This window comes from Populus euphratica, unplaced genomic scaffold (genome assembly GCF_000495115.2).
Source record: "Populus euphratica unplaced genomic scaffold, PopEup_1.0 scaffold68.1, whole genome shotgun sequence".
NCBI classification, from domain to species: Eukaryota; Viridiplantae; Streptophyta; class Magnoliopsida; order Malpighiales; family Salicaceae; genus Populus; species Populus euphratica.
The window spans coordinates 857,872-868,732 of record NW_011499901.1 but is presented as its reverse complement, the minus strand read 5'-3'; the positions used below and the strand labels follow the sequence as shown (position 1 = coordinate 868,732).

The 10,861-nt window shown below is 34.5% G+C and overlaps 2 protein-coding genes across 6 annotated transcripts; both read right to left on the bottom strand.

Moving 5' to 3' along the window:
* Nucleotides 1–1,068: 1,068 nt before the first annotated feature.
* Nucleotides 1,069–4,911, bottom strand: LOC105132894 (F-box protein SKIP23-like). Of its 5 annotated transcripts, none has more exons than XR_843663.1 (3): nt 3,580–4,911; nt 2,709–2,913; nt 1,069–1,095 (listed from the first exon to the last, which is right to left on the bottom strand). XR_843663.1 is itself a non-coding variant. In XM_011036629.1 (2 exons), the coding sequence occupies exon 1, from the start codon at nt 4,774–4,776 to the stop codon at nt 3,595–3,597; it is 1,182 nt and encodes a 393-aa protein (XP_011034931.1). In that variant the 5' UTR covers nt 4,777–4,911; the 3' UTR covers nt 2,493–2,913; nt 3,580–3,594. The 5 variants fall into 5 exon arrangements, 2 of the variants coding, with proteins under 2 accessions (XP_011034931.1, XP_011034932.1); XR_843662.1 differs by lacking the exon at nt 1,069–1,095 and adding an exon at nt 1,409–1,487 and having other exon boundaries at nt 2,526–2,913; XR_843664.1 differs by lacking the exon at nt 1,069–1,095 and adding an exon at nt 1,963–2,557.
* A 320-nt stretch (nt 4,912–5,231) lies between these two features.
* Nucleotides 5,232–7,476, bottom strand: LOC105132893 (tRNA pseudouridine synthase A, mitochondrial). Its single transcript, XM_011036627.1, has 2 exons — nt 6,076–7,476; nt 5,232–5,968 (listed from the first exon to the last, which is right to left on the bottom strand). The coding sequence occupies exons 1-2, from the start codon at nt 7,335–7,337 to the stop codon at nt 5,626–5,628; spliced, it is 1,605 nt and encodes a 534-aa protein (XP_011034929.1). The 5' UTR covers nt 7,338–7,476; the 3' UTR covers nt 5,232–5,625.
* Between the last annotated feature and the right edge of the window lie 3,385 nt (nt 7,477–10,861).

Genomic DNA, 10,861 nt, shown 5'->3' with positions numbered 1-10,861 from the left:
TTTAATATTAACAAACTAAACTAAATGAAAAAAATTAATTAAAAAAAAAGTAAAAATAAAATAAAATTAAGGGTTAACTCGTCATTTTGGGTTAACCCGTTAAACTCGGGATTCATTAACAAACTAAATTAATTTTAAAAAAAAAAAAAAACCAAAAAAAAAACCATAAAAAACAGAAAAACAAAAAAAAAATAAGAAAAAAATATTATAATATAATATAACAATATAATTATCATTATAATAATAATTATTATATTATTATTATTTGCGTCATGAAAGTTTGATAACTAAATAAAAAAAAAATTGACGGGTTAACCCATAATTAACTGGGTTAACCCATCAAAGTTAGGAGATGTGTCATGAAAGTCTGATAATTAAATAAAAATAAATTTAATATTAACAAACTAAATTAAATAAAAAAATAATTAAAAATAAAAAAATAAAATTTTGGGTTAACCCGTTAAACTCGGGATTCATTAACAAACTAAATTAAAAAAAATATTAAAATAAAAAACAAAGAAAAAATAAAAAAAACTCATAAAGGCATAAAAAAAAAAAAAATAAGAAAAAAATATTATAATATAATATAACAATATAATTATCATTATAATAATAATAATTATATTATTATTATTATTATTATTATTATTATTATATATAAGCTTCCCCACGCCGTTTAGTATACTGTTAATAGGAACCCTGGCTGCGAGTCTTGAACAACATATTCTGGGTGAGCGTTGTTTCAAGAATTCTCCTAGTTTTCTTTCAAGAGTTCGTATTCCCGAGAAATCAGTGGCTACAATGGGGAATTTCTTAGCCTTACCACTGATCTCTGATGAATGTTTCTGCAACAAAAGTAATCTTGAACTACCTGCTGAAGACAGTGTTACGGTTAAGCTACTGCCCACCCAGAAGTTATTCACCAAGGCGCGTAATCATAAACTAACCGTAGCTCAAGCTGAAGTAGGCAATGGCACGGTACTGCTACCACCCCAACCATGCAAGATGGAAGATCACTATGAATCATTTGAACCTCACGAATTTACCGAAGCTCTACTTGAAGAAAGCGATGGCAAGGTACTGCTCCCACATCAACTGTTCGAGAAAGCAAGTAACTGTGAATCTGTTGAAGCTCACAATCACAAACAAACTGAAGCTCAAGTTGAAGAAGGCAACCCCACAGTACCGCTCCCAACAAAACCATGCAAGGCGGGAAAAAACCGTGAATCAGTTGAAACTCCCGAATTTACTGAAGCTCAACTTGAAGAATGGATTAGCACTCTACTGCTCCCACACCAACTGTATGAGGAAGCAAGTAACTGTGAGTCTGTTGAAAATCACAAACAAACTGAAGCTCAAGTTGAAGAACACGCGAATGCTCCATCGCTCCCACACCAGGTATTAAGAAAGCAAATAACTGGGAATCAGTGGAAGCTCACAAACAAACCGAAAAGAAAGTTGAAGAATGCCCTCCTGCTCCACTGCTCCCGCATCAATTATTCAAGAAAGAAAATAACGATGAACTAGTCAAAGCTCCCCGAAGCTCATGCTGGAAAACGCTTTCCAGGTATACTGCTTACCCATTAATTTTTCCAGAAATCAAATATGGTTACGGATTAGAGAGCAGTAACCCTAAAGCATGCAGCAGACCCTTGTGGACGATCCAGAGTCATTGTACTCATTAGAGAGGAATCACTCGATGCCATTTTTGCAGTTAATCCAATTTCTTTTTTGTCAGTGTTTAATTGAAGTCAAACTTTTCCGGGTATGAATTAGGGGATGAAGACAACTATTTTGCTACCATAATTGAAACGATGTCTATCCAGAAATATTAATTACCGACTCTGCCATTTCTCCTTTTTCTTTGTATATTTAATTTCTACTAATCCAATTCATTACCTTTTTTCCCTTTTTTTTAGAGGACAATCTATTATAGTTGAGATGAGAAAGGCAGAATAAAAGATAATCTATTAGCTTAGTTGAGATGAGAAAGGCAGAATAAAAGATATGAAACCTAAAATCTAGGCCCCCCGCCCCATACCTCTTTCTCTTCTCCCAGCAACCAAACAGATGGCAAGGAAGAAAGACGAGTTAGAATAAGAGGTAATAGGCTAGGTTTGGGTTAGATATTTCTATATATTACAGGGAAGAAGAAGATTTCAGGCACTCATCAGGAATAAGACTTAACTCTTCCGTACGGTAATAGAACGCAAATCAAGAAACTGAGTTTGATCCACAATGTGACCTCCAGGCATACATGCACAAAAACACACCTTATTCCAATGAAAAGAAACTCAGCATCTTTTCCCAGGAAAAGCTACATAGCTAAAGAAACTATACGACAATTAAGGACAATCAAGGCCTCCGCTAGCATGTTGAGCAACCATTTAAGCTAAAACATATAATGGGTATAAACAACAAATCACTTGTGGGCAAGAAAAGGTATGCCACGGCCCACCTTCCCACATTCACCACTTGCGTCAAGTGAGTGAATAAAAGATCTTATTTCTTCCCACACTTAATACCTTTAGACATTCAGACGATCGTAGAAAGCTTACTGAAAAAGAAACACAACTGTAAGAACACTTGGTAGGGGACAATGAAATCGATCCAAAACTGTGCTCACCCACAACACCAAATTAGCCAAAACTCCTTGTCACTGTGCAAACACATATCAAGGGCAAAAACAAAAAATTAGATACATGTACCTTCTTCTGCCAAAGAACTTTGGTAGTAACAGGACCCTGATCCAATTTGCAAGAATTTTAGATTGGCTGTTTTGTGTTGCTAAGTTTGCAACTGTAAGGTGTCAAACTCTCTAGCACATCCAGCTGCCAGGCACATATCATCTATCCAGCAACATACCATGATCCAAAAACTGCAGAATCGGACTGATTTCCACAAATTCTGGCACTAAATCCAGGAATCAATTGAGAAAACAAGATAATGCATATCCATCCTAGTATTTTAAGTCGACCCATTTAGCACTTAGATGCGCTGTCCATTCATTGGATACCAATGAGAATGGAGATGTTTATTTTCAATCTACAATTATCACTTCTAGAAACGGATGATTACTTGTCAAATTGCAATTAAAGATATATTTCACTTGCATCTTTGCCCGAGTAGAAATGGGCCGTTAAACAAAAACATATAGTGTGTGTACCTAGAAAGAAAACAAGAATATTTCCAGCCATGCACATTTCCCATTTGCATCAAATACACGAATAACAGTTTTAAGGTATCTACATAAAAAGTCCATATTTGTCACAATAATACTGTAATACCTTCTATGATCTTTGAAAACGTGTCTAGATCTGTTAAATACAGAACATGGCAGAACACTAATAGAAAGAATAGCAACATACCAATGCAAGGCAAGATCATTAATTAGGCTTGATAGAAGCCTGGAATTAACAAGCCAAGAGATGAAATCACATACTGTTACAAATAAGGTCATGAGCATATGGAGTCATAATTTACAGCGAAAAACACCCTTCTTCTGCAAGGACCTATTCGAGCAGAGGAACTAATTACACATCTTACATTTATACAATCAAGACAAAAACTTGTACTTACATCATGCATCCAGAATTAGCATGGATTGGGCGAAATCCAAAGTGGTGGAGGCCATTGCAACCGCGAATAAGAATTCCGCGGATAACAGGGCAATGGTTCAATGCTTCCATCCGATAATTTGAAAATGCCCAAATCATGTTCTCCAATATGACCATCATAATTATTTGCAGAGTAATCATCAGTGTAATAAATACAGTCACCCATACATCCTGACAAACCCGAAGCAGATAACGCCAGCGAAGAATTCTCTCCAATGAACAACATCATATCACCCATACTTGTCACCCTTTCCCACCTTGGTCCATTCAAGTCTAGCTTAAAAACTTCAAACCTCGCTGTTTTATAGATAAAAATATCAAACTCAACATCAAGATCCAAATACCTTGTAACTAATAACAACCCATCTCCCGAACTAACCAAATACTGCATATCACCACCAATTTGCCGTGGGGTTTCGATAAACGAAACCTTAGGTGAATTGCCATTAACATCACACACAACAATTTCGCCAGCCTTATTGACAGCATAAAATAACCCATTAAAATAAATAACATCTTCACTAAAAGAACGCGAATTCTCCACTATATGCCAACATTCATCTCCATTTTTACAGTAAGCCAAATCACCTGTTGAACAAAGAATCGCCATCGCCACGAAGAAATCTCCCTTCTTTTCCAAAGGGCCAGAAGAAAAAACAACTTTCTTTATAAACCCATCTCTCATTTGCCTCAAGCTCGCTGTATTACGCTCTCCCTGCGGATTAACAAGCAAATACTCTCGCCCCACATTGGCGTAATCGAAGCTAACAACATTAGGAAAACTAGATATCGCAGGCAAATGAATTTTCCTTCGTGTTAAGGGATTTATGACAAGAATTGAAGGAGAATCGTCTAGGATTATGAGCCAGCCATGAGAAGAACCACAGTGTTTCTTACGATGAGAGGCTTCTGGGAGGTTAAGGGAGTGGAATTTGTTGGTGGAGAGATTGAAGAAAGCACGGTAAGAAGATTGGTTTGATTGGGATTGAGGAAGCAGGAGCCATGGGAGTTGTGGAGGGAGGTGGTTGGGTGTCTTGGGGATCGAAGATTTCCATGCGTGGCAGACTGCTTGGAAATGGAGATAATCGGAGTAGATTGTGATTTTTTTCGAGATATTTTCGATTAATTCAGGTGGGAGTTGAGTCCAGTCCACGGCCATTTTACAAGGGAGAAGCTAAATGGTTCCCGGGTTCAGGGAGAGAGAGAGGTCAACGAACTTATAATGGTGGGGTGGGTTTCTTCTTTGGTAAATTTTGGAATATTGCAATTTGGTATTGATAATTTAAAGTCTTTCAATATAATCCACATGTTTATTAATCCTAACCGAGTCAAACTAATAGAGAGTTGATCTAGTTCATTAATATTTTTTTAAAAGAATTATAATAATTCCATTTTCAAAATAAAATTAATAAAATTTGAAAATTATAAATTAATTTGTTAGGTTAATCAAGTTAAACTAAATTGATTTTAAATTGATGTAACTTTTATTTTTTAAATTGATTTTCCCTTGAGAATATATTTGTTTTCCAAATTATTTTTTTAAATACATTAAATTAATATTTTTCGTTCTAAGCTGATGGATTTTGATATGATTGCAAATTGAACGACTGGGTAAATCAGGTAAAACATGGTGTAAGTTTCTTATTTTATGATGTGAACTCGAATCTTACAAAAATCCCCCGCAAACTCAACGAGTGCCAAAAACATCTCGACCAAATGGATATTGCTTGAACTACTGCTATTTAGAACCAGCAAAACTCCAGAGAAAATGGAAACCTAAAACAGCAGACCGAGTTTTTAAGCACCCTTGGTCCCTTACCCTACACAATCGCTGAACAGCTAAACCCAGGAGATTACATTTTCATTGACCCATAAGTTGCTTCAGAGAGCAAACGCCAAGAATTAATCAGCAAAAATTTAAATAGAACAACTTGCAAGGGAAAAAGGGATAACCTAAACCCAGTTGTAATGATTCCAAAACAAGCAAACAGTTTCTGAGTAATCAGTTTCACAGAGATGTACACGGAGCCGCGTTTTCAAATTTAGTGCTTTCCTTGCCATTGTTATTATCTTCACTGGTGTTATCATCTACGGTGTTGCTAACACGAAGATCAGGATAGTTTCGTTGGTTGAGAGAATGCAACCACAAAGACACTGATCCTTCCTTGTGTTCTGTCGTTGCAATGTGTGAGTATATGTGCTTCATCTTGAAGTCCTCTGCCTCTTCTTCATAATCTTTCATAGAAATTTCTTCGTGGCTGTCTTTCCATTTCTTGTTATAGGATGTGAAAAGGCACTCATCCAAGTATAACCCAACTTCAGGAGCTGTAGGCACATTGATGTTAACATCCCTGTAAATTTTGGTAAAACATGGATTAGAGAAAAACACGATTGACATTGGAATGCAACCCATTACAGGAGGAAGGGGAAAAAAAAAACAGTAGATATTCTTCCTTACTTTTGTAGAGCAGTTTGTATCAACGACTCAGGTGCACAGTTCCTCATAATTGCCACAGCAACCCCTATCATCTTCCGTATCTGATGAAGCATGAAACTCTGACCTACAACCTCACACTTCACAAACTCAATGCCTTCAACATTAACAGTGGTCTTAGCTTCAAACGAAACCATATAGCGTCGAGCAGAGGGGTCTTCAGCCTTAGTTCTGGTTGTAAAATTATGAAAGTTATGACTCCCCACGTAATAACCCAGTATTCGATTGAACCTCTCCTTCTCCTTCTCTCCGTAACAAAACCTACTTCTCTTCACCATCTCCTCTTTGGATTTTGTCTTCTCATCATCACCATTCTCCACGGAAACTATTATTTCGTCTTTGTTTTCAGTATTAACATTAGCATCTTCACTGTTTGATGGAATGACTGGTTCAGGCATTACAGATTTTGATCCGCAACCGTCATTTTGAAAGATCTTAGTTTCATTTACAGTTTCAGAATTCCTAATATCCTCAAGCCCATTATCCAAATGCACACCAACCTCCTCTTTAATTTCAGATTTAACAGAAGCATCTTTATCGTTCGACGAAATGTCTGTTAATTCAAAGCTGCGCTTGCCCACAGCGCCTGCAACCTTACGCCCTCTCTCTGAACACTCCAAACACTTAATAAGCTCACTACCAGACCCTAAACTAGCTAAAACACTCTCCCTGTCACGATGGGAACATGGATCAAGAGCAAAAACAGGAATTAAATACACATACCTCCTCCGATCACAGAACTTCTTAGCATTAAACGATCCCGTCACTCTCTTGTAGCCGAAAATCCTAAACTGAGGAGAAAGATTCGAATGTAAGCGTTCCACGAGTCCAGGCGGGTCGATGTAGAACCGGCCAGAGACTACCTGACCCACAGCGCTCACGCCCTTATCAGTGCGAGCTGAGCGGGCCCAATCATAACGCTTGGGGATGCCGCGGTCCTGTTCAGGGACAGCACCGGCGTGAAAGAGGGCTTCTTCAAGGTCCCCTTCGATGGTTTTGGCACCTGGATTTTTCTGCATACCTTGATAGCCAACGCCACAGTACGCGAAGAATATTGCGATTTTGCGGCGCTTGTATCTTTGCTTTTTTGTGGTTGTGTCGCCACCAGGGGTCATGGTGGCGGCGTCTTCGTCGTCAGAGGTTGTCGTGGACATTTTGGGCTTTTTGAGGTCTGGTTCTTGCTGTGGTGGCGGTGATGCTATGGTTTTTGAAGCTGGGGTTTCCATTTTTTTGGTTTAAAAATTGATAAAGGAATCCATTAGAGTGTTAACATTGCTTGCTTTGTATCCCCTGATAAAACCCTAGGATACATTGTTTAAGGGGGAACGTTCCTGTGCGGCAGGCTCGACAGGAATGATCCTTGTTCCTTTGTTAAGGAACTGTATCCGTCGTTGATCAATCAAACCGGTAGTTCGCTCCACTTCAGCATAAGGTATGGTCTTCAGACATTCTGGTGAATCTGGTCAATCCAAAAGTTTCAGTTGAGCCTTGGGAGTTTATCACCTTGTTGGTGTTGTCTATAAATAATTATTAAATTTGGTTTAGCTTGCAGGTTGATTTAAAGTTTAATTCTTTTGGATATTAATTTAGCTAAATCCAGGCAATTTAAGAAGTTGATACAAGATTCAGTTAACTTAGTAAAATTTAAACCTGATCAAATTAATTTCAATAATTTAAAAAAAAAACTAAAATAATTACTCACGAGTTGACCTAACATGAAGTTACTCGGATCTAAATTGGATTGATCATCGGAGTTCGACGTTCAAACAATCTTAATAAAAAAAATGAAAAACCCTTTTGAACTCGTTCAGACAACGATGGCTGGCTTTAATCTTTCGGACAAATTCATTAATTTATGCATGACAAGGATACAATCCGAACTTATTGCATAGACAGGAACAAATCACATCCGTCGCTCCTGCAGAATCTGTTGGATTTGTTCATGGGAGTGAAAAACCTACATTTTTTGTTCCTGGAAATGATCCAATCTCCATCCAATTGTTTTATGATGATGATGTTCCTGCAATTGTCTGTGCTCATCAGTGTAGCATGAACTTTATAGTCTCTCAAGGAGCAGTTTCTAGTCGATCAAGAGATTTTGGAAGCTATCAGCTCTTCTTCTATTTCTCTCTTCTCTTCTTCTTTTTTTTTTCTAGTTTTGAAAATAATTTTTCATTGAAATTATATTAAAATGATTTTTTATTTTTAATATTAATATATCAAAATCATAACAAAAAAAACATATAAAAATATCAATTAAAATTTTTTTAAAAAAAAAAATAATTTAAAAAACATAATGACAGACAACTAGGAAAAAAAATTGATTTAAGAATTAAGATGGCCCTAATCTCTAAACACAACACAACTTTTGAATAAAATTAGTTTATTAGTTTGTGCTATGTGGTGGGTTGATGTTTTTTTTTTTTTAAATGCAAAAAAAAATAAAAAAACTTGAGTATTGCTAACAAGTCTTCTAAAAAAAATTAACAATGAATTTAAAATTAGCTATTTATTGAATGATATTTATATTTAATATTGAGTTAGAAATTTATTGCATCTACTTATGTTAATTCGGGTTGACCTATGAAACTTACAGAAATAATTTAAAAAACAAATAAATTGAAAAGCTAAATTTCCTATTAACTCAACGTTAAAAAATAAAAATAGTAAAAAAACAACACCCAATTAAAAAACAACAAGAACTCAAGCTAACCAACTAACCTTGAAAAACAAGTCATGCACACCATCAAATTAAATAAAACTTTTATTTCATATATTATTTTTTATTTGATAAATTTATATGACAAAAAATGTATGAGAATTTTTTTTATACGAGACATTTTTTTAACAAAAAACCATGATAAATGTGTGGAATTAAAAAAATAGATTATTGATAACAAATGATCAAGTTGTGTTTTTCTAATTTTAAATTAAATAAAAATAGACCATTGATACTGAATAGTAAAATTATATTGTTTTAAGTATGCATCAAACAAAAAAAAAATATATATAACAAACTAGATGTCATAATTTAAACTATTAAACTTATAATCTGAATCATAAACTCAACCTTGTACATTATTTTTTATATACATAAATCTATGTTTAATCTAAATATACTAAAAAAAACCTAAAAACAACATTGCGGTGCAGGCCTGTGAAAGGAATAGCCTATGAGTATGGGCTTTCAAGCCTAAACCCGTGACTTTGAGCTTGCAATTTCTATTATTATTTAAAGAGATAAATAACTTATCATTTGTTCTTGTTTTCAATAAAAAATAAACGATAGGACATCACATGTTATGGCATGGACATGTTGTCTACCATTCTAGAATTTAGGCACCACTGTATTGCTTGAAAATTAGAGTTGTGAATTTGTTATTTAAAAACTTATTTTTATTTGAAAAAAACACTTAAAACATTAACAATAAATATATTAACTTAATAAATTGAAGAAGGGTTCAGATCACAAAATCAATATAAACAAAATTTATCATTCTCATTTATATATGATTTTTATATCATATTAAAACTAAAAACAATCACTATAAGACTCCTCTAATAGAATAAATCTTGTTGATATTCATTTCAATTATTTTTATAGTTTAAATAAGTAACAATAATAACTTTTTTTATATGTCAAATTCTAACTATATCTTTTATATTCTCATAAAAAATTAATTGAAAAATAAAAAATTAATTTTGATATCAAAATTAATTTTTTGACAACTAAAAGAACCTATCACTTATGAATAGAAAAAGATGGGATTCCAAATTAATTTTTTTGGTTGAGAGTCAAAGATGCCATCTATTTTCTTTGTGTTTTTTCACTACAGTACTTTGCATTTCAACATCATCCTCTCTTTAAAAAAGATGCGATAACAATTAACTTCGACCCAGGACGACTAATTTAAGTAAAGAACAAAGTTCAACCAAATTAAAAATTTATATAAAAAAACTTATTATTCCAATTCACGATACAGTGTCGGCACTAAAATCACCACACGACTAGATTTTTTCAAAGGGTTAGGATGACTTTCTCTGTTTTTTTTTTTTTTTAGGATTCTGCATGCCCTCCCTCCCTCTTCTCCACTAAAGTCAAAGTCCATAGTTTATTTTTTGTTTCACATTATTACTTTTCTCGAAAAGAAAGCTAACAATAGTTTGTACATATTTTATTAGTTATCTACTGAGAATTATTTTGAAGAAATAGATAGATTGATAAAAAATTATAGGTTAAGCTATTTTTATAATTTTTAACTTGTCACGAGTTTTTTTTTTATATTTGCTTTTTTTCAAAACAAACAATAAAAAGTAATTAATAGGATATAACTAATTACTTATTATTCATTATATTTTTTTTTCTAGATCATAGTTGGATTACATGAACTGATCCACTAGTTAATTCAAAACCCAATCAATTTTAAATCTAAACTAGTTAAAGTTAAAAAAAAAAAATCTACTTAAATCAAATTGACCATCGGAGAGAACTCAGTTGTCAACATCTTCACCGGCATATGCACCCGCGCAAACGCGCCCTCCTCAATTCCGTTACATCACCACAGTCCCTCCCATTCCCAAAACAGCACGTGCTCTCAACACAACCGGCTTCAAATCACAACCGTCCAAGCATTTCCCCCATCAAGATGCCAAACCCCCTAAGTGGCCGATCTCGACGACAAAAAATACAAACCGTTGAAACATAAAGGCAGACTTACTTTCTCTCGCCCATTTCAAAAAAACCGATTCC

What these genes read in the sequence shown, in the direction of transcription:
- LOC105132894 (XM_011036629.1), bottom strand. Translation starts at nt 4,776, where the DNA reads ATGGCCGTGGACTGGACTCAACTCCCACCTGAATTAATCGAAAATATC.
- LOC105132893 (XM_011036627.1), bottom strand. Translation starts at nt 7,337, where the DNA reads ATGGAAACCCCAGCTTCAAAAACCATAGCATCACCGCCACCACAGCAA. An exon ending in ATACAAACTGCTCTACAAAA is followed by an intron (nt 5,969 to 6,075) that starts GTAAGGAAGAAT and finishes CAAAATTTACAG; the next exon opens with GGATGTTAACATCAATGTGC.